The sequence below is a fragment of the Austrofundulus limnaeus genome, unplaced genomic scaffold, assembly GCF_001266775.1.
Source record: "Austrofundulus limnaeus strain Quisiro unplaced genomic scaffold, Austrofundulus_limnaeus-1.0 Scaffold144, whole genome shotgun sequence".
NCBI classification, from domain to species: domain Eukaryota; kingdom Metazoa; phylum Chordata; class Actinopteri; order Cyprinodontiformes; family Rivulidae; genus Austrofundulus; species Austrofundulus limnaeus.
In genome coordinates this window covers 1,066,680-1,087,773 of record NW_013952546.1, presented here as the reverse complement: position 1 = coordinate 1,087,773, position 21,094 = coordinate 1,066,680, and the positions used below count along the sequence as shown (strand labels likewise).

The window sequence follows — 21,094 nt, the reverse complement described above, 5'->3', positions numbered from 1 at the left end:
TCTTTGAGAGTCGATGTGGTATCGCGAGAATCACAAACGCAGTGAGTCAATGTCAAAACAATTCTTTAAAATATAAATGATAATTTCACTTCTAATATAGTTTCTTTAAMTGCGGAATTTGTTCACGTACTATTACAATTTAGTTCAAGTGTTGACATTCCTTGTGTGATTAATTTATATTTAGTAACAGGGTGATATAGTTATATATAATATTTAATTTATCTTTCGGATTTTACTTTTGTGACAGATCGCCCCGTACCATTCAAATAATTAAAAGTTAAATATCAAGATAAGAAGGTCAAGAAGACAGCAGGAAGCGTCTGYTGTATCCATAGGAACCGAGACTGCYGCATCGCTCACTTTTATTGTTATAAAAGTGAAGAAAAAACARCATTTCTTAATGTTTTCTGTTCCTGGAGAGAAGATATGTCGCCCTGATATTTTAGATACAACGGGTTTTGTTTGCAAATTAACTCTTTAATGGTATTCTGCAAGTGAAGGTAAGTTTACTTTTGGCCAAAACGTAAATAAGCTAGAAACATTACCTGATGAGTGTTGTAAAACAGCTAGCTAAAATAGCTTAAATATAAACTAGAAAAACAGCATTTTCTGCGAAAATATTCCGACTGGTAAATTATCTTTGCTGAAATTTCCCAAAGAAGCTGAAACTCAGCTAAAAAAAGGACAGAACTCTAGCTAAAGCCAAAAGTGGCAAAAAAAAAAAAAACTAGTTAGCAGCAAAAAGGCTAGCTAAAAGCTAATAACAACAAAAGCTAACTGCAACCTAAAAGTATCAAAAGTATAATTTGCTAAAATTAGTATAGCTAAATATTTAAGAGTCAAATACTAGTCAGAAGCTAAAAGTAGAAAAAGGCAGAATAAAAGCTGAAAGTAGCAAAAGGCTAGCCTAAAACTAAAATTAGTAAAAGGCTAAATACAATTTTTATTTAGAAGCTAAATACTGAGTGAAAACTGAAAGTAGCGTAAGGTTAGCTTGAAGCTGAAAATAGCAAAATGTAGCTAAAAGCTACTACCAAAAATAGCTGAAAGTAACAAAAGGCTAGCTTAAGGCTAAAATTAGTGAAAGGCTAGCTAAAAGATTTATGTATCAAAATACCAGACAGAATCTAAAAGCAGCAAAAAGGCTAGCTAAAAGCTAATAATAACAAAAGCTAACTGCAATCTAAAAGTATCAAAAGTRTAGTTTGCTAAAATTAGTATAGCTAAATATTTAAGAGCCAAATACTAGTCCGAAGCTAAAAGTAGAAAAGGGCAGAATAAAAGCTGAAAGTAGCAAAAGGCTAGCCTAAAGCTAAAATTAGTAGAAGGCTAAATTTTTTTTTATTTAAAAGCTAACTACTGAGTGAAAGCTGAAAGTAGTGTAAGGTTAGCTTGAAGCTGAAAATAACAAAATGTAGCTAAAAGCTACTACCAAAAATAGCTGAAAGTAGCAAAGGCTAGCTTAAGGCTAAAATTAGTGTAAGGCTAGCTAAAAGATTTATGTAGCAAAATACCAGACAGAATCTAAGTTTGCTAAAATTAGTATTGCTAAAWGTTTAAGAGCCAAATACTAGTCAGAAGCTATAAGTAGAAAARGGCAGAATAAAAGCTGAAAGTAACAAAAGGCTAGCCTAAAGCTAAAATTAGTAAAAGGCTACATATTTTTTTATTTAGAAGCTAAATACTGGGTGAAAACTGAAAGTAGCGTAAGGTTAGCTTGAAGCTGAAAATAACAAAATGTAGCTAAAAGCTACCAAAAATAGCTGAAAATAGTTTAAGGCTAAAATTAGTGAAAGGCTAGCTAAAAGATTTATGTATYAAAATACCAGACAGAATCTAAAAGTAGCAAAAGGCTGGCTAAAAAAGTAACAGAAGGTTAACCTGAAGCTGAAATTAGTAGCATGGTAGCTTAAAACCACAAGTAGCAACAATCTAGGTAAAAGTARCAAAATCCCAGCTAAAGGTTAATAGAAGTAAAAGACTAGTTAAAAAGTAAAAAAAAGAAGTCTAGTTAAAGTATCAAATGGTTAATCAAAAGTGTTCGTTAGCTAGAAGCTAATGTTGCAGAAGGCTAGCTTGAAGCTAAAAGTAGCAGAATGTTAGCTAAAGCTACATGAGCAAAAGCCAAAAAGCCCAAAGTAGCAAAAGCAGAGCAAGTATGATGAAACAGATAAAAAACATAAAGTTAAATGTTTTGAAAAGTATAAAAGTTSTAAAATTCAAATGTTGTAGCAGCCATCTCCTTAATGAGCTGAACGTTTTGATCTATAAATGATTAAAACTGTACAACATGTGTAGAAGGACAGAAAGAAAATGAAAAACAGTAAAACAATAGTCTTTTAATCAGTGTTCATGCACACAATAACATGCCTACATTTTCCACAGGTGCCTGATGGAAGCAAACATAAACAATAAAAATGTCCAACTTGGTTAAAAAAGTGAACCCAGAAGAAAAACCACCTCTGAAACCCACAAGAATCCAGGCCAAGTAAGTCAGTCTGTCTCCTCATGTTCTGTCCCACCGTTTCATGTTTTTCTCGCTGACATGATGAAAATAAATCACGTGTGGAGTCTGTGTTCCAGGGCTTCGTATGACCTCAGCAGGCTCCAGTCCCTGCTTGCCAGGAGCAGCTCCAGGCAGGAGGTGAAAAACGGCGCACGATAACACCGCGCTGCGCTCTGGCTGCTTGTCTAGACACACATTTCGATAACATATCTGCTCACATTTCTCCAGTCTGTTGGGTTTGTTGATGCTTTCCGTGTGACAGGTGTCAACATTGAGTCATAGCCGAGCAGGCAGCAGCAGAGCCAGCAGGTTTTCTCCAAAACGCACCTGCAGGCAGAGGAGTGGGAGCGACGTCAGCACCGAAGCATCCCAACTGGATAAATTCAGGTTTATCCGTTTAACAGGTTTTTCTGTTGATGATGTATGAGGCTCTACCTGAAACTTGATCTGAGTGGATAAGGAAAACAAAGTGCCTCTGAAGAGTCAAGTCAGCAGATTAAGCTAAATTAGCCAATCCAGTTGTTAGTGAATAAAACTAGAGAAATTGCCTTTCCTGCAAAAACGCTAGCGTGAGTGCTTCATGCTGAAAACCTAAGCTAAAAGCTGCTGAAATTGAGCTGAAGATATTTAATGGGAAAAGTGTTAATGTGAGCTCACTTTGAAAAGCTGAAAGAAACAAAAAAGCCTAACTTTGCAGAAAAACAGTAAAAGGAGCACAAATCTAGTTGAAAACAGAAAACAGCTAAAAACTAAGTGCTAAAATAGCTGAATAAAGCTGTAAACATCTGTAAGAAACATAAATGGCTCTAGGTTGCAGAAAAAAAACATAAAAAGTAGAAAAAAGCAGAAGAATAAGAGGAAGAAGCAGATCTATAGCTAAAGTAGCACAAAATAGCAGAAATTAGCATAAAACAAGCTAAAGGTAGCAGAGCACCCAGATAGAGAAAGGGTTGTAAAAATTTGTATAAATAGCAGAAAAAAATGCATACAAGTACAAAAAAGTGATTTTTTTGTAGTAAAATGACTAAAACAGCTGAAAATTTCAGAAAAACAGCCAAAAAGTAACTGAAATTTTTGTAATTAGCATAAGGAAGCATAAGGAGCACAAGTTTGTTGAACATAGCTGAAAAAAATTGTAATAACTACAAAAAATGTGTATTTAGCTTAGAAAAGCTAACTTTAGCTAATAGCAGCTAAATATTAACTAAAATTCCAGCAAATTAAAATGACTAAAACAACTGAAATTTTCAGTAAAACAGCTAAAAAGTAACTGTAATTTTTGTAATTAATATAAGGAGCACAAGTTTTTTGAACTTTGCTGAAAAAAGTTGTAATAGTTACAAAAAAACGTGTATTTAGCTTAGAAAAGCTAACTTTAGCTAATAGCAGCTAAACATTAGCTAAAATTCCAGCAAATAGCTGAATGTAGCAGAAAACATCTGTAAGAAGCATAAACAGTTCTAAGTAGTAGAAAAAAGCCATAAAAAAGTAGAAAAAGCAGAAGAATAGCAGAAAGAAGCAGAATTTTAGCTGAAAATTGCTAAAATTAGCAAATAATTAGCTAAAATTAGCACAAAAACACGAAAAAGAGCAGAACCAGAACAAAATGTAAGGTGCTGTAAAGATGTAGAAACATTTTAAAGGGTTTAAAGAATGTTGCAAACAGCTCCATTCATTTTCAATGGCAAAAAAGTGGCTAAAAAAGTGAAACAGCTAAAAAAAGTATAAAAAGCTGAAATACCAAAAGTCATAGCACCTCTCACATAAATGAGCTGAATGTTTTGATACATGAATTGTTAAAAATTCACTATAATTGTGGAAAGAGTTAGATGCTGAAAAACATACAGAAGAAAAAATGATCTCAGTAGTGTGAATGATTGTGAAGAATTTACACAACAAAAATGGTTCTGAATCTGTTTTTATGCTATAATAATAGGCTATAAAACTTTATTTAAAGATATTAGCTGAGCTGTGGGAACACTCCTCACTTTTTACCATAATTTATGAATTATTAAATTAATTGTAAAACCAACTAAACGTGGTGTTTTTATAAAAATCTTTCTTTTCCAGCACAACTTACAGAGACCACAGGAGCTTCAGCAGCCACCCTATGAGTAAACTCTTCTTAGACATTCTTACATCTTTAGTCAAGAATCGACTCTGCAGGTAAATTATCCTCAAGCTTTTCTCCTTTTTTCAATAACAAATAAAACAAATTAATTTTTGTTTCTGTAAAAAGTGAATGGATCGACTTCGCTCCACCCGAGGCGGTCCTTAAAGTTCTCGTCTGCCTCCGGTTATTGATCAGAGATCCCAACTATCAGGTATGAGCTGATAAAAATACATATTTTAAAATGTTTATTGTATTAAAATAAATATTGGCTTTTTTTTTGTATTTTTAGAAAGTTTTTCATCAGCTTCAAGGCATCGGTTTACTCGCCAGGGTACATACATTTGATTTGTTTTATACGCTAAAAACAAAAATCAGATCTATATTATATAACTGTTTATTTGTTTGTGTTTGTGTTTGTGTGCAGTACATGGAGTCTGCCTCCGTCACGTTCATGTCCTGTGGCGAGCAGCTTGTCACGATGACCTGTGAGTAATCTGCAGGCTGCATCTTCTTCTTTTATCATCCTCCTCCGTCTCACTCTGTCCTCTGTGTCCTCTGTCCTCACTCCAACCGTGTCCTCTCTGACTGCATCCATACAGTATATCTCCTCTTCTTCTTTTCACAGACATGTTTCAGAAGCTGTCCTCTGCTGAAAACCAAAGGGTCTGGGTCATCGAGAGCGGTGCTCACAGGGTGAGTTCTKATGGTTCCGTTATTCCCTTAACATCTCTTTTTATTATTGCTTATGAAAATCAAACATATAATCAAATTAAAAGGCCTATAATTCCTTGAAAGAATGCATATCACACTCCAACGAGAACTGACTGTTGTGGTACAAGCGTGACGCCATATTGGAAGGGGCAGGCTGTTAGTGTAAAACATTTCATCATGACTACATAGTTTTTCATTGGTTAGTTTTTTACTATTTGAAACATTCATTGCAGACGGATGATAATTCTGACAAGCTAATCAAATCTAAATTGCAAACTGAGTTTCGTTGATGTGCTGAGCTAAATTTAACATGACCACATTCAGCTTTACCGGCTAACTGTTGAGCTGTCCTGGCCTTGACCAATATGGCCGCCCTCTTCGACCATGAAAAGTCACATGGCAGCACCTCTAGATGATATACCTCATTACTGCAACACATGCTGCGTGTTTTACTGACTCTGTAGCAGCAGACTGACAGAAACATACTAACCTTGTATCAGAGATGTCCTAATCCTGAAGGAAAATGTCAAATGTTTATAGACTCTGGTGAAGCTCCTCTCTACAACAGACAGCAGTGTTTTACACGGAGCCCTGCTYGCTCTCACTGCCTTGGCTGAGAGGTGAGTAGATTTTTTTTAAATAAAGCATTAAACACAAACATTGTGTAACGTGTTGCAGCATCTTTTTTCTGTCTTCAGCCCAGAGTCCAGGGAAGAGATTGGGGAGCTGCAGATTGTGGAGAGCCTCCTTATAATCCTGCAGGATTATGATCTGCTGTCAAAGAGGTTAGAAATCATATTTGTCCATTTTCTCTCTGATCCAAAGTGTTTTAGTTATGAGTCTGGATACATTTAGCTTTTAGCTAGCATTTGGCTTCTCTGGAATTTATCTAGCCTTTTACTGTTTTTATTTATCGTTTTATATTTTCAATGTTTAACCTGACTTTTGATACTTTTAACTAGCAATTTACAACTTTAACTAAACTTTGGCAGTCTTTTTAGCTAACATTTTGCTAGCTTTAGCTTTTAACTTTTGACCTTTAGGTAGAATTTAACTTTAATTGCTTTAAGTATGTATTTTGTTACTTTAGGCTTTTAGCTCGAGTTTTCCTACTTTAGTTTTAATCCAGGCTTTTGCTACATTTTGTTAAACATTTGTTAAATATAGCTTTTTATCAATCCTTTTAGCTGTTCTTTTTGTACTATTTTGCTTTTTTTTAGCTAGACTTTTTAACTAGCATGTTTTTCAGCTCGCTTTTTGTTACATGTAGCTTTGAGCTAGCCTTTTGCTTATTTAAACAAGCCCTTTGCTACAAGTATTTTTTAGCTAGGTTTTTGCTACATTTAGCCTTTAGATAGCAATTTTGCTACTTTTAGTTATCCTTTTGTTACTTTCAGCTATTAAGCTATGCTTTCATGCTTTTAGCTTGTAGTTATTGGTTTGCTTCTTTTATTTTTTAGCTATACCGCCTTTGCTACTCTAATCTTTGCTACATTTTGATTCTTTAAAATAGCTCATTTGTTACATTTATTGTTTAGCATTTAGCTTTTAGCTAACCTTTATGTTACCCTTTTGTTCCTTCAGCTTTAAGCTATGTTGTGATGCTTTTCGATGCTAGTTATCATTTTCCTTCTTTTATCTTTTAGCTAGCCTTTTGCTAGTTAAATCTGCTGCATGTACTTTAACAGCTACATTTAGCTTAGCTCGCCTTTTACTTCTTTAATCTAGCACTTGTCCATGTTTATTGTTTAGCTACCCTTACCAAAAAGAAGTATACTTTTAAGTAAATGTTGTTAAGTATACTAAAGTATATAAAAGTGTACATCTCTAAGTGTACTTTTATTTCCCAAGTACACAGACATAAGTATACTAGCAGTTTACTTACAAATATACTTTTTGAGACTAAATTGGCCCAGTTTAAGTTTATGAAGTATACTCAGGATTATACTAAAATTAAACTTATAGATATACTATTAGGTTACTTACAATAAACTTTAAGTCTACATCCAGTTTATCAAAGTACACTTTAATGTATACTAAAAGTATACTATTAGGTTACTTGTAATAAGCTTTAAGTCTATATTTAGTATTGTAGCGTGTTCAGAGTTAGATTGTTACCGTATCATTTCTAGAGTTGTACATTTTCATAAAACAGCTTGGGAATGAGATGTTCACGCGAGTTTTACRTGAGAGAGGAGGAGCTAGGTGGAGATAAAAAAAGAGAGAGAGTGTCTTTTTTTGCTGTGGTGTGTGTGTGGGGTTTTTGGGCTCTCTGTACGGCGTGGCTGYGGCCTACAGCAGCTCCTAAATAAAAGTGGTTCTTGAGTTATCAAAGGCTCATCTTGACATACATTTTCACGCACAACTAGAAAGCGTTACAGTATTATCAAAGTACACTTGAATGTATACTGAAAGTATTCTTCTAGTTATACTATTAGTTTACTAATAATAAACTTTTAAGTAAACTTTTAGTTTATCAAAGTACACTTGAATAGATACTGAAAGTACAGTTTTAAGTATACTTCAAATAACCTAGTTATACTCCTACTCCACTTTTAATGCTGCATAAAAATATTGGAAATATGTGACAAAAATATACGTTTAACTTGTAGCTGARCTTTTGCTTCTTTTAACTAGCTCTTTGCTACATTTGTGTTTTAGGTGGCGTTTTGCTTTGTTGAGCTCTAACAGCTCAGTTTCAGCTTCTTCAGCAGTTCTGTAGCATTTACTGAGTTTAGTTTTAGCTGCTGCTTGAAAAAGGACAGAGTGTTAGGATTGATCTGGATCAGACGTTTCTGGACCTAAACCTGACGTTTCCTCCAGGATGAGCGCCGAGCTGCTGAGGCTCCTGTCTCCGGTCCGACCCGTCAGGCTCCAGTTGAAGGAGCTGGAGGGGGTACCGGTTCTGCTGAGCCTCCTGCACGGCCGGAACCTGCAGCTGCTGTGGAGCGTCACCTGGGTCCTGGTTCAGCTCTGCGAGGATCCCGACACCAGGGCGGAGATCCAGAGCTGGGGGGGAGCGCAGCAGCTCCTCCGGCTGCTCAGTAGGTAGGTTCTGATGTTACCGAGAGATAAATGTTCTAAACACAGCTTAAAGAYATATTTTTATCAGGCTGTGGCGTTCTGTGGTAAAGTCATGAACAGTTTGAGTCTTTATGTGTTTTTAGTGAAAAAAAGCAACAACAAAGAGACCTTTTGTTACAATCTTGTTTATTTCCAAGAATTAAAGCAGCAGAAAGAGCTTGTCACTGAAAGAGACACCAAAACAAGCTGTGTGTTGTTTGATCCTGTCCAATCAAACAAAAAACTCTTCAAGCCGGGACTTAGATGCCTTCTGGTCACATTTCTGAAGAGGCGGTGTTAAACTTTAAATCTGCCCGACAGACAAACTAAAGAGCAAAGTAATCAGCTGCTGTCTTAAAACAGCTTTTTCACTGATGCTAACATCTCATTTTAATCATTTCTCATATAATCATTTTAACTGTCAAATGAAGACTGTAAAAATACTGTAGGATGTTTAGTTTTGTAATTTTTAAAAAATATATTTTAACACAGACAGAGACATTTTGTTTACACACAAAGCATTCTGGGTAAATGATGACGTGGATAGGTCCTCGGTGCGAGGCTGCTAGCGAGCTATATCCACCCTGAAGGTTAATCTTTGACAATATCTGATGATTGACTCTTTTAAATGAAACCAGAGAGCGTTGACAGAGAGGAGAAGGTAGAAATGACTCAGCCTGGAACTGAAAATATGGATGGAGGACAACAGAGCTGCTTCATGGAAGAAGAACCTCAGCTTAGCCTGTTAGCCTTTGCACTAGCGCCGATGCTATATTGCCTTAAATGTATTAGCTCGGTGCTAGCGCGACAAACAAGCTAAACTGAGGTCCTCCATCCATATTTTCAGTTCCAGGCTGAGTCATTTCTACCTTCTCCTCTCTGTCAACGCTCTCTGGTTTCATTTAAAAGAGTCGATCATCAGATATTGTCCAAGATTAACCTTCAGGGTGGATATAGCTCGCTAGCAGCCTCGCACTGAGGACCTATCCACGTCATCGTTTACCCAGAATGCTTTGTGTGTAAATAAAATGGCCCCGTCCGTGTAATATATTTTTAAACTTTTAGTTTAAAAATTTACAAAATTAAACAGCCTACAGTATTTTTACATTCTTTATTTTACCGTTAAAATATGGTTATTAAATAAAGTCTAATGTTACAACTAATCAGGGATCCCTTTAAATATTGTTACGTTTTATTTATTTCTTCTTGACGCTCTTAGTTTGAAGTTTTGCTGCTAAAGATGCTACATGCTACGGGCACGGTGCCTGACACGACCAGCGCTGCTTTTAAGAGGGGATATTTTTTATTCAATTATAAATAAACGGCATAAAATTGAAGGTTTTACACTTTTTTGTGAATTTAAAATTAACTGGAACATAATTTAGTGAACGGTTTCCAAATTTCGCAAAAATGCTGATCTGCTAAATGAGATGCTAGTTTGGCTATTATCAGGTTAGCAGAACTGCTTATTTGCAGACTTAAATAGAGGCAGTTGCAGGTAGCTGTAGCACTTCTGTTTCAGCCTGGAGCTCTTTAATGCAAAGCTTCTGATTTCACTTTGATCCTTGACGTGTTAGACTGTTAGTTTTTAGTTATAATTAGTTTGAAAATGTGTTTTTTTAATTAAAGTTGATGCTTCGATCGCCCTCCTGTCTTCTGAATCACACCTCTCTCTCGTTTCACGTATAACGTTCTGTAAAAAAATGAAGTTCCTTTTGGGTCATTTTAAAATCTAATTTCAACATCAGCAGTATTTATCACAAATGATCTGACTCTGCCAGCGACAGGCGGTACGTCTCCGATCGCTCGGCCGCCCAGGGGTCCTGCGACGCCGGCGCCTCCTCTCACGTCCCGAGGGAGCAGACGACCGAGGAGCTCGTCCCACTCGAGGAGAACCGGAAGGTTTTGGCCCTGCAGTCAGGTCAGGAGCTACGTTACACACAGAAAGATAATTCTCCCCTCACTGCAGATAGTTCTTATCTCGGAATGTAAAACAGTTCTTTCCTGAAGCGAGGCGCTCTGAAACTCCACAGCTCCACAGGAAGTGGTTGTAAACTTCCTGTGGTTGAGGACATAATGAGGCTGGAATAAATAAAACTACAAAACTGGACCTGAAAGTACACACAGATACACACAAAACCTTTAAAAAAATACAAATTTTACATTTCTGAGAGATTTATAGGACATCTTGAAAGGCTAGTGATCATGTGGGTGTGTTAGCAAAATATCTCATGAACTACTTCCCAGATTTTTACTAACCTCCCAGAAAGTGATGGTTTGACGCTCATCAACAACTGAATACTTTTCAGGGTCAAGTTGATTCAGAGTGGCAGCTTCTTGAGACACAAATGTCTCATTCCTTGACGTTTTCCATTCGTTTGTCTCCAGCCTGCTGCACAGCTCTGACCGAGCTGAGTTTGGACGACACGTCCGCTCATCACATCGTACAGGTGAATTATTTCTAGTAATTAAATCATCATAACAGCTCCTTTAACTTATTGTTAATCGTGACCTTTTCTGTTCAGGAGAACGGGATCTATATCGTCTCAAAGTTAATTTTACAACAAAGCTGTGAACCAAAGGTCCCCTCCATACAGGTAGACGCTTTACGTAAAAAAACAGAAGTGAAGAATAAATGTTTGATGAGAACATGAAAGGTTTGTTGATGTTTTCTGGCAGTGCTACGCGTTCCGCACCCTCCGGTTTCTCTTCAGCGTCGAAAGAAACAGACACCTGTTTAAAAGGTAACGGACACTTTTTGTTTCCAGGTTTCTGATAAAAATGCACTTCCTGTTTTATTTTGAAAATCACATTTCCTCGTTTCTTTTATATTTCTGATTTATAGACTTTTTTTATTTTTCATTTTTTTGACCGTTTCTATGCTTTTTTAAAATTGTTGGTCAAATTTTCCATTATGCTGCAAAGTTTGTTTTTTTATTTTAAAATTTCAACATTTTCCTCCATTATAATAAATAAATAAAATAAAATAAATAACTTGTTCAGAATTCTGTTAAGTTTATTCCCAGCTGGATTTTTACCCTACAAAAGGATTTTATAATATTTTATCTTGTTCAGACTCTTCCCCACAGACCTCTTTGAGCTGTTCATTGATGTTGGACATTATGTTCGAGACCTCGCCRCCTACGAGGGTCTGCAGACCAGAGTTTCCCTGTACACCGTAAGATGAAGCCTCTGGTGTTGTTTGGTTGCTCCACTTTATTTTAAAATAAAATTTATTAGGCAAACCATTCGAAAACTCAAATTATGAGTGGCGTGTTTTCATCGCAGGAAGAAGAGCTGGACCGTCTGAGAGAGAGCGTGGAGGCTCTGGATCAGAACCAGCCTCCGCTCAGACTCATCCACGGTTATGCCGTGCTGGACCACCTGGGCACCGGAGCCTTCGGCAGCGTCTTCAAGGTAAAACACCCGGTTTGTGTCGGCTTTATCAGCTGGTTTACGCTGTCGGTGTCTCTGTGAGGCAGGTCCGGAAACAGAGCGGGCAGAACCTCCTGGCTCTGAAGGAGGTGGACCTGCACAACCCGGCGTTCGGCAAAGACAAGAAGTCCAGAGACAGCAACGTGGAGAAAATCATCTCTGAGCTCACCATCATCAAAGAACAGGCAACCGGAATCATTTCACATTAAAACCTTTCTTTGTGACCGTTTCCTGTGTTTTTATCGTTTCTTTTCTTTTCTAGATGACTCATCCAAACGTCGTTAAATATTACAAAACATTTTTAGAGGGTGAAAAGCTTTACATCGTGATGGAGCTGATCGAGGGAGCGCCGCTCGCTCAGCATTTTAATTCTCTGAAGGAGAAGCAGCAGCGGTTCACTGAAGACAGAATCTGGAACATTTTCATTCAGGTAAAGTTCTTCTTCTTCTTCTACATCGTTTAACACCTGAAATAAGAGCATTTTCCCCTCCTCAGATGTGTCTGGCCCTGAGGTATTTGCACAAGGAGAAGAGGATCGTCCACCGTGACCTGTCACCCAACAACATCATGCTGGGAGAGAAGGATAAAGTCACCATCAGTGAGTCGGGACAAACGTCTCCGTTCGTGTCTCCTTCACGTCTTCTCGGGCGTGAAGAGATAAACCCGTTTCCTTCTGTTCCCCTCCCCCGAAGCCGACTTCGGCCTCGCCAAGCAGAAACGGGAGAACAGCGAGCTGATGTCGGTGGTCGGCACCATCCTGTACTCCTGGTGAGGAAATTTATCTGAGCCTTTAGCGATTTAGCGATAGCCGACTCTGAAACAGAATCAAATGTTGGAGGTTCGTTGGTTTTCTGGATCTTCTTTTGTGAGGAATAAATCTGATTATTACTAAGGGATAAAAAAGAAAAACAATTCTGACAGTGTATAATAAACATTTAGGGTAAATGTGTTAAACTCAAGGCACGTTGGCTAAATGTGGCTCACTACTGTATGTTATGTGGCCCGCAGAGCTTCAAAGACATCTTAAAATAAGCTGCTTTAAAGGAGACGTCATGCATACACTTCAAATACAAAAGGTCAAAGAAAACATCTTTATATTTAAGAAAGTTGGAACAATACACTCGATCTAACCCATTTTGTCCCATAACTGGCATATTTTCTTTTGAACTTGGCTCAGCCAAAGTGAAACAGGAAGTAACATCAAAGGGAACTCTTTAAAGAAAACTCTCTGGTCTTTGTTTATTAAAACAATATTATTTAAACTTTAACTCTTCATCTCTCTGATAGAGACTCAAAATAATCTAAAGAAGGATCAGATTCTTCTCCACAGTCTGGGTTATTAGCTGTTGTAGCAACGCTCTGTTTACATGCAGACATTCCCCTTTGACATCACTTCCTGTTACTTCACAGGCAAATATCTCAACAGCTGTTCATCTCAACAATGTGAAATTTCTTTTGCATTATTTCATCAATGTCCTAAAAATACATTCAAATGTGTTACAAACATGTGACGTCACAGGCACTTTAAATCCTTCAAGAGGTCTGTATAAAGTGGAACTGAAACAAGCCCCGCCCCTTTTCTGAGGCGTGTCTCAGGTCAAGATGTCATCAAGGAAAGACTTGTCCATCAGCCTTGTTGGAGCCAGAGGAGAATGAAGAAAATGACGATTGTTGTTGTCTAATAACTTCTTATAAAATTAGTATACTTATAATAATGGAGTCAGATCCATAAAGTACCTGTGACGTGCATATCCTTCAAATATACATGTCGAAGAAAATATCTTTATATGCAAGAAACTTGGCATGATACACATGATTTTACTCATCTTATCACATACCTGGCAGACTTTCCTTTTAAATTTGTGTGAAACAGGAAGTGACATCAAAGGGGAACTCTTTAAAAAAATAAAACTTTCTGGTCTTTGTCTATTAAAACAATATTATTTGAACTCTGACTCTTGAAATAATCTAAAAACAACATCAGATTCTTCTCTACGGTCTGTTGTCAGTCATTGTAGCAATGCTTTGATTACATAAAGATGTTCCCCTTTGACATCACTTCCTGTTTCTTCACATGCAGATATCTCAACAACTGTTTATCTCAGTCACATGAAAATTTTTTTGCAACATGGTATTAAACGTTAACTTTCAAAAAATGCATTCATATTTGTAAAAAAAATTAATGTCACAGGCATTTTAACATCATTTCCTGTCAAGAGTTTCAGGTGAAACTAAATTTAATTTGTTGCTGTTAAAGGTTCCCGGATGATGATTTATTTTACATGTAATGGTTGTCGGTCTGTGTGTGTTTGTGTGTATTTGTGTTGGTAGTCCAGAGGTGGTCAAAAATGAGCCGTACGGGGAGAAAGCCGACATCTGGGCTTTGGGATGTGTCCTGTACCAGATGAGCACTTTAGAGCCTCCGTTCTACAGCAGCAACATGTTGTCTCTGGCCAGCAAGGTGACGCTTTTAATTTGAAAAGACGAGGCTTCTGCCGTCAGGGTCTGACGTTGTCCTCCCACTGACAGATCGTGGAAGGCGTCTACAGGCCGGTTGAAGAGGGGACCTTCTCGGAAAGAGTCACAGACATGATCAGATGGTGAGCTGAGGATCTGCGCCGCCTGCCGCCGCAGCTCGCTCAACTTTCACCCGCCTCTCCGTCAGGTGTTTGAGTCCAGATCCAGACCAGAGGCCTGACATCGGCGCCGTCAGCTCCAGGATCTCCGACATCATGATGAGGCTGATGGACAGACTCTACACCTCCCAGAATGCACTGCAGCGGAGGGCCGACCGGGACAGGAAACGGGCTCAGCAGTACTTCCTGGAAAGGAACAACAGCAGGATGAGCTGCTGTCAATCAAAGCAGGTGAGCTCAGACTAAAGCTGCTGTATAAAGTTTTTACAGCTGTTTTTTTTTTAATGGTTGAATATTTACAGGAAAATCATCTGCTGATGTCTGACTCTGTGGATCACAGCTCCTCTGCAGCCGGCACCTTAAAGGATGGTGAAGATCTGATTCTCTTTATTACAATGTTATAAAACCAGTGAAGATGAGGAGAGATCACATCATTTTATCATGTTGTTTTACAGAGTTTTAGTTTTAAAATCTAACACTTTCATTTGTCTTGGTTCAGGCTATAAATTTTGTGCTTAAAGTTTGGAACGTTAATTTTTTTTAATCAACGATGCAGAATTTATATAATTTAAAATTTGTTTTTTTATGCCACATCTTATTCTGGACATGTTTACCATTAAAGTAAATTCTCCCTCCCTCTTTTGCTACGTTTTTAGACAGTCTTCTGCCACCTGTAACTAGCCTTTTCTACTTTAGATTTTTAGTTACTGTTTTGACACTTTTAACTAAGTTAGCCTTTTGTCACTTGTAGCTTTTTATTTGCAATTTTGTTACTTTAACTTTTAGCTACCCTATTAGTACATTTTGTTTTTAGCTAACCTGCTACTTTTAGCTATCGTTTGCTTCATTTTGCTTTTCGTTATGATTTTACTTTAGCTTTTCAATAAATTGCTTGTACTATTAGCTTTTAGCTAATGTTTTGCTACTTTTAGCAACCTATTTGCTACACTCAGCTTTTAGCTATGATCATGTTGCTGTAGCATGTAACTACTGTTGGCGCTCTAAGCTTTTGATATTTTTGACTAGCTTTTTTTTGCTTTTACCTTTGATTTTGTTACTTTAGCTTTTTAATTAATCATTTGGTATTCTTAGCATTTAGCTAAATTTCTGCTACTTCTAGCATTTAGCTTTAATTTGTTACTTTAGCTTTCAACAACTGTTGGTACTCTTAGCCTTTGGCTAACATTTTGCTACTTTTAGCTAGCTTTTTGTTACTTATAGCTTTAAGCATTTGTTTTGTTTAGTTTTTAACAACCTTTTTGATACTTTTAGCGAGGCTTTTGCTGCTTATACCTTCTAGTTAGCAATTTGATACAATTACGTTTCAGCTATCGTTTAGCTACTTTTAGCATTTATCTTGTATACTGCTTTTTAGTCTAAAGTCCTGCTTGTTTTAGTTTAACTTCTTCAGCAGAATTCCACAAAAAAAGAAAACAATTTCTTTGGTTTTATTTATTTATCAATTTATTAGAAGGGTTGGAGTCAGACGTCACACCTGAGCACTCTGCTGACAGGTGAGAAAACTGAACGATCAGAATCATCCGACGCATCCTTCAGCTACAGTTTAGTTTTTCCAGTTTTATAAATCTGTTGACCCACTTCTTTCACTTCCTCTTTACCTCAGTGAGGATTTTTCGGCTTCAAAGATGAAACCCAGACCAGGTACTTCCTCAACATCAAAGCCATTTATGAATATAAGAGTATTTGTTAGATGTGTTGTCTCATGTTTTTCCCTCGGTGTCAGTTGGGATCTGCGTGTCCCAGAAGAAGCTTCGACAGATTGAAGATCCCGTCCAGAAGCTGCTGAAGCAGCTGCACAAGCTCCTCTTCATCACTCAGGTTCAGACTCAGTTTCCTTTGACGCCGCGGTCAGAGACGCATCGAAGACTGAAAATATAAAACGTAATTAACCCGTTTAATCTCCAGCTTCCCCCGGCGGCGCACCACAGCATCAGACGGCGCCTCGTGGAGCGATTCAAGAGGTCCCTCTTCCAACGCGGCAGCGATCCGTCCCACCTGAAGGTGGAGCTCAGTAAGGTTAGAGCTTAAAACATTTGATGAAAAAATACATCAACAACAAAACACAAAACAACCAGAAACTTGTGACGTAGCTTGTTCTGTACTTACTAGGTACACAATCAATAAGTAGCAGTACTTACCTGATACTTATGGAGTGAATATTCGATTCTTACCTGGTACATACCTCGTAGTTACCTTATACTTACCATATATGCCAGGGGTGCCCAAACATTTTCCCCAAGGGGGCCAAAATGAAAATCTATCCACGGCTGCGGGCCAAGTGCAGTTATATAATACATGAAATACAAATATTTTTTTAAGTAAAGTCCTTTTATTTTTAACAATCAAGCTATGCAATGGCCCTCTTTTGTTTTAGTCTGTGCACTTGGAGAAAGTCTGCCATACGCTCAARTAGTAAAGGCTCAAGGAACATTTCATAAATTGATAAAATATGAGTTTTTGTGGCCTTATAAAGTGTGAAAATCTACATGTGGGGTTAAATCTGATCTAAATATTTCTTGTCAATTCATGTTTCATGTTTAATCCTAATAAATCAAAGATAAAGTCAGCACCATGAAAGGAAACTACCTTCACTACAGCCCTTTTATTTAGTCATTTGACCAATGGAAATACTGTGTTTCTACATAGGATAACAGGTTACAACCTTGTAACTTTGGCAACTGTTGGTGGGCAAATCAATTGGCTTGGCGGGCCAAATTTGGCCCGCGGGCCCCACTTTGGGCTCCTCTGATATATGCTTACTGGAAATATACCACAAACTTATCAGGTACTGGTTAAGTACCCAGTTAATTACTAGGAAAGTACTAAGTAAGTACTAAATTTAAACCAATCAAGTAGTCATTATTTACCAGGTAAGTACTCAGTACATACCCAGTAAGGGCCAGTTAGTACATGTTAAGTACAAAGTATTTACCAGCTGTGTACTAGATTAGTATGATTGCACACCTGGTATTTAACGCAAATGTATGGTCAAATAATTAGAATGTACATGGTAAATACCTGGTACGCATCCGTAAAATCCTAGTACTTAAACCAGGTAAGTACCAAGTATGTACCCAATAGGAACCAGCTAATAAGTAACATGTAAGTACCATAAATACCTGGGAAGTACCAGATAAGAACAAACCAGGTATGCACCATGTATTTATCCAATAAGTAGTGGGTAGTTTTCTGGTAATTCCAGGTAAGTACTGTGTATAAATTTACTTTTCTATTTTATGTTTTGCCTCGGTGATAAACAGCATCGTTTAAACTTGTGAAACTTTTACTGAAACGACCAGAAAAACTGTTCTGACACCAAAAGTTTCCAAATGTCACAAAATCTGAAGTGAAACCATCAGTTATATTTATAAATATATTTATATTTAAATATATTTATAAATATATTTTTACATTTATAAAACTTTACACGTTTGAACACAGACGTGTTTCAGTCTCAGCGTCTTGTTAACTCTGTCTCTTCAGCTCCTGCAGGCGTCTCCAGATCTGATGGAGTTGAACCCAGGTGGGTCGGACCACTGGGCTCAGGTGCAGAACTTCAGCGGGGACCGTGGTTCTGCTGAGGGAACAGGTAGAGGCGACTAAACCGGGTCGTAAAACAGAACCGATCCCACAGAAACTGAACACAGAACACTGACGCCGCAAATTAACCCTGATGGTTAAAAGACTTTTTTATTTTCTGACAGCTGCAGAGAATCTCAGAGACGGAGTTACGTATCAGCAGCTGCAGGTCAGAATCTCACAGCTGAATATTTTTATTATTTCAAATTTATTAATTAAAACAAACAATAACAGCAAGAAAAACTGGATTTTATTTGAAAACACTGAGAGCTGAAAACTGCTGAAATTATCTGAAGAAGCTTAGCCGAAGAAGCAGAACACTAGCTAAAAGCTAAAAATAACCAAATGATAGCTAGAAGCTGAAAATGGCAATAAACTAGCTAACAGCTAAAAGCAACAGAGTGCTAGTTTAAAGCATGAAAAGGTAAAACCCAAAGGTTTCAAAAGGCTAGCTAAAGTTGAAGTGTAAAACGCTAGCTTAAAGAACAATTGTAGCTACGAACTAAATGTAACAAACCGCTAGCTAAAAGCTTAACTTTTGGCCAAATTAAACTTTAGCCTTTAGCTAAGTATCAAAAAACTAGCTAAAAGCTGAAGTGGAAGAGGATAGCTTAAAGCTAAAAGTAAAAAAACTAGCTAAAAGTAGCAAAAAGCTAACTAAAGGCTAAAGCTTTAAAAGGCTAGCTAAACACTTACGTATCAGGCCAGCTAAAAGTTGAAGTGGTGAGAGGCTAGCTTAAATCTAAAAGTAGATTAATACGAGCTAGGAGCCAAAAGTAACAATTCACTAGATAAAAGTAGCAAAAGCATAGATCAACGTATGAAACGACTAGCTAAAAACTTAAGTAAAGTATCGTAATGCTAGCTATTAGCTAAATTATCAAGAGTCTTGTTAAAATTGAAAAGTAGCTAAAGCTAGCTAAAAGTACCAATGGCAAAAGCTTCAAAAAGCTAGCTAAAAACTAAAGTATCATAAGGCTTTAAGTGCCAAAGTGACAAGAAGCTAGTTTAAAACAAAAAATATCACAATGGTAGCTAGAAGCTAAAAGTTACAAACTACTAGCTAAAAGTAGAAAAAGCTTAAATGGCAAAATGCTAGCTTTAAACTAATGTATTAAAATGTTAGCTAATAACTAAATTATCAAGAAGTTTGTTAAAAGTGAGAAGTAGTACAAAGGTATCTGAAAGCTAAGCTAGCTAAAGGCTGCAAAATTATCAAATGCCAGCACAGAGCTAAAGGTAACACAGAGGTAACAAAGTTCTGTAGCTAAAAGCGGCATTAGCTAAAGTAAGTGTTATAGAAGCTAAAAGCTTAAGTGGCAAAATGCCAGCTGAAAGCTAACGTATCAAAAGTCCAGCTGAAGATATTCAGTTTAAAAAGTGTTGTATGTTTTCATATTTGCTGAAATGTAGCTGAATGTTGTGTTATTTTAAGTTTATAAACGTGTTTCCTCCTGCTGGATGAAGAATCAAACTTTTTCTCRATTATCAGTGATGAAATGTTTCTTTTCAGGTGATCATCGAGGAGCTCCTGCAGGAGAACAGTTACTATGAAGCTTCACACAGCAGGTGAAATTAGCTTACAGCTACTATTCAGATCAGATCCATTTGTTTGATTCAGAATCATCATGAATTTGTTTGTTTTGTGTTTTATTTCAGGTCCAATGAGAAACTGAACGAGTCTGAACAGAAATGACTGTTTCCTGTTCTCGTGTTGCCTTCCAAGTTTCCCCGGAAATTTCAATTCCCAAATCGGAAGCGGCTGGTTTTTCTGCCAGGCCAGGCTAGTTTTTAATAAACAGAAGTTTTTCATATATTTAACAAACAAAGGTCGCAGACAGAGTTTGGACAGAGCTGAACTCAGAAGTGCTGAAAACTCGTTTTATTATCTCAGGTCACGAGTTACTTCCTGTTTAAAGGCCAGACTCAGGTTAGAGACGATAAAGTTCATCTAACGCTGTGGAGGATTTCAGTCCAGTTAAATCTTACTAAAGGTGAAACCTAAAAGCAAAAAACACTATAAATGTATAAAAAACATGCATTTGTTTGCACCTAATCTAAGAGTTTATATAAATTATTATTTAATGCACAATGCAACTGTTTTTTCAAAGCAGAGTGTAAATCTGTGAGCTCTGTACCGCTGATTTCTGTTTTGGTTTTATGTCGTGGAACCCTGACAGTTTGACGCTTCGCTGCAGAGCAGGTGATTGTGAACCCAGACCACAGTTTCCTCCACAACACCGTGAGAAAAACCTTCAGCTTTAATTCTGCACATCAGAGTCAGACTGCAGGAGAGACGAACCTTCAACCAGGTCGCTTCGTCAGCCTTTTCTGCTCTGTTTACCTATGTTTTTTTCCCAAAATACTTTTCTTTCTGCACATAAAAAGTGATTTTCTGTCTAAAACCAAATAAATTATTGTTGCAGCTTTTGAGACAATTTTGTTTTAAACTTTATAGAACAGATTTAGAGGAAGTGTGCAAAGTCAGATTTATTTGTTCTAGTGACTGAAATAAAAAATACAACATGCTCCATCCATCCAACCATCCAACCATCCATCCAACCATCCAACCATCCATCCAACCATCCATCCATCCAACCAACCATCCATCCATTCATCCATCCATCCAACCATCCATCCGTCCATCCATCATCCAACCATCTATCCATCCATCCATCCAACCATCCATCCAACCATCTATTCATCCAACCATTTATCTATCCATCCATCCAACCATCCATTCATCCATCCAACCATCTATCCATCCAACCATCCATCCAACCATCTATCCATCCATCCAACCATCTATCCATCCATCCATCCAACCATCCATCATCCAACCATCTATCCATCCAACCATCTATCTTTCCATCATCCAACCATCCATCCATCCATCCAACCATCCATCCAACCATCTATCCATCCAACCATCTATCCATCCATCCAACCATCTATCCATCCATCCATCCAACCATCTATCCATCCAACCATCTATCCATCCATCCAACCATCTATCCATCCATCCATCCA

At 37.4% G+C, this 21,094-nt stretch overlaps 1 protein-coding gene and 1 long non-coding RNA gene across 3 annotated transcripts; one reads left to right on the top strand and one right to left on the bottom strand.

Moving 5' to 3' along the window:
• The first annotated feature begins 24 nt into the window (after positions 1–24).
• Positions 25–20,467, top strand: nek10 (NIMA-related kinase 10). 2 transcript variants are annotated; one of them, XM_014016397.1, is made up of 35 exons: positions 25–41; positions 248–500; positions 2,386–2,488; positions 2,584–2,644; positions 2,769–2,893; positions 4,577–4,672; positions 4,746–4,830; positions 4,909–4,950; positions 5,044–5,104; positions 5,245–5,312; positions 5,871–5,950; positions 6,029–6,115; positions 8,154–8,378; positions 10,175–10,314; positions 10,782–10,843; positions 10,919–10,990; positions 11,073–11,137; positions 11,469–11,571; positions 11,682–11,810; positions 11,876–12,013; positions 12,091–12,258; positions 12,324–12,426; positions 12,521–12,596; positions 14,160–14,289; positions 14,358–14,428; positions 14,494–14,695; positions 14,767–14,833; positions 15,936–15,978; positions 16,089–16,126; positions 16,209–16,303; positions 16,391–16,501; positions 17,969–18,074; positions 18,190–18,233; positions 19,578–19,633; positions 19,724–20,467. In XM_014016397.1, the coding sequence occupies exons 3-35, from the start codon at positions 2,418–2,420 to the stop codon at positions 19,758–19,760; spliced, it is 3,057 nt and encodes a 1,018-aa protein (XP_013871851.1). In that variant the 5' UTR covers positions 25–41; positions 248–500; positions 2,386–2,417; the 3' UTR covers positions 19,761–20,467. The 2 variants fall into 2 exon arrangements, with proteins under 2 accessions (XP_013871851.1, XP_013871852.1); XM_014016398.1 differs by lacking the exons at positions 25–41; positions 248–500; positions 2,386–2,488; ... (2 more) ...; positions 4,577–4,672; positions 5,044–5,104 and having other exon boundaries at positions 4,793–4,830; positions 4,909–4,949; positions 5,256–5,312.
• Positions 2,556–5,893, bottom strand: LOC106523093 (uncharacterized). Its single transcript, XR_001310857.1, has 3 exons — positions 5,821–5,893; positions 5,047–5,265; positions 2,556–2,833 (listed from the first exon to the last, which is right to left on the bottom strand). It is a non-coding gene; the product is annotated as an uncharacterized LOC106523093 (long non-coding RNA).
• Positions 20,468–21,094: the final 627 nt, after the last annotated feature.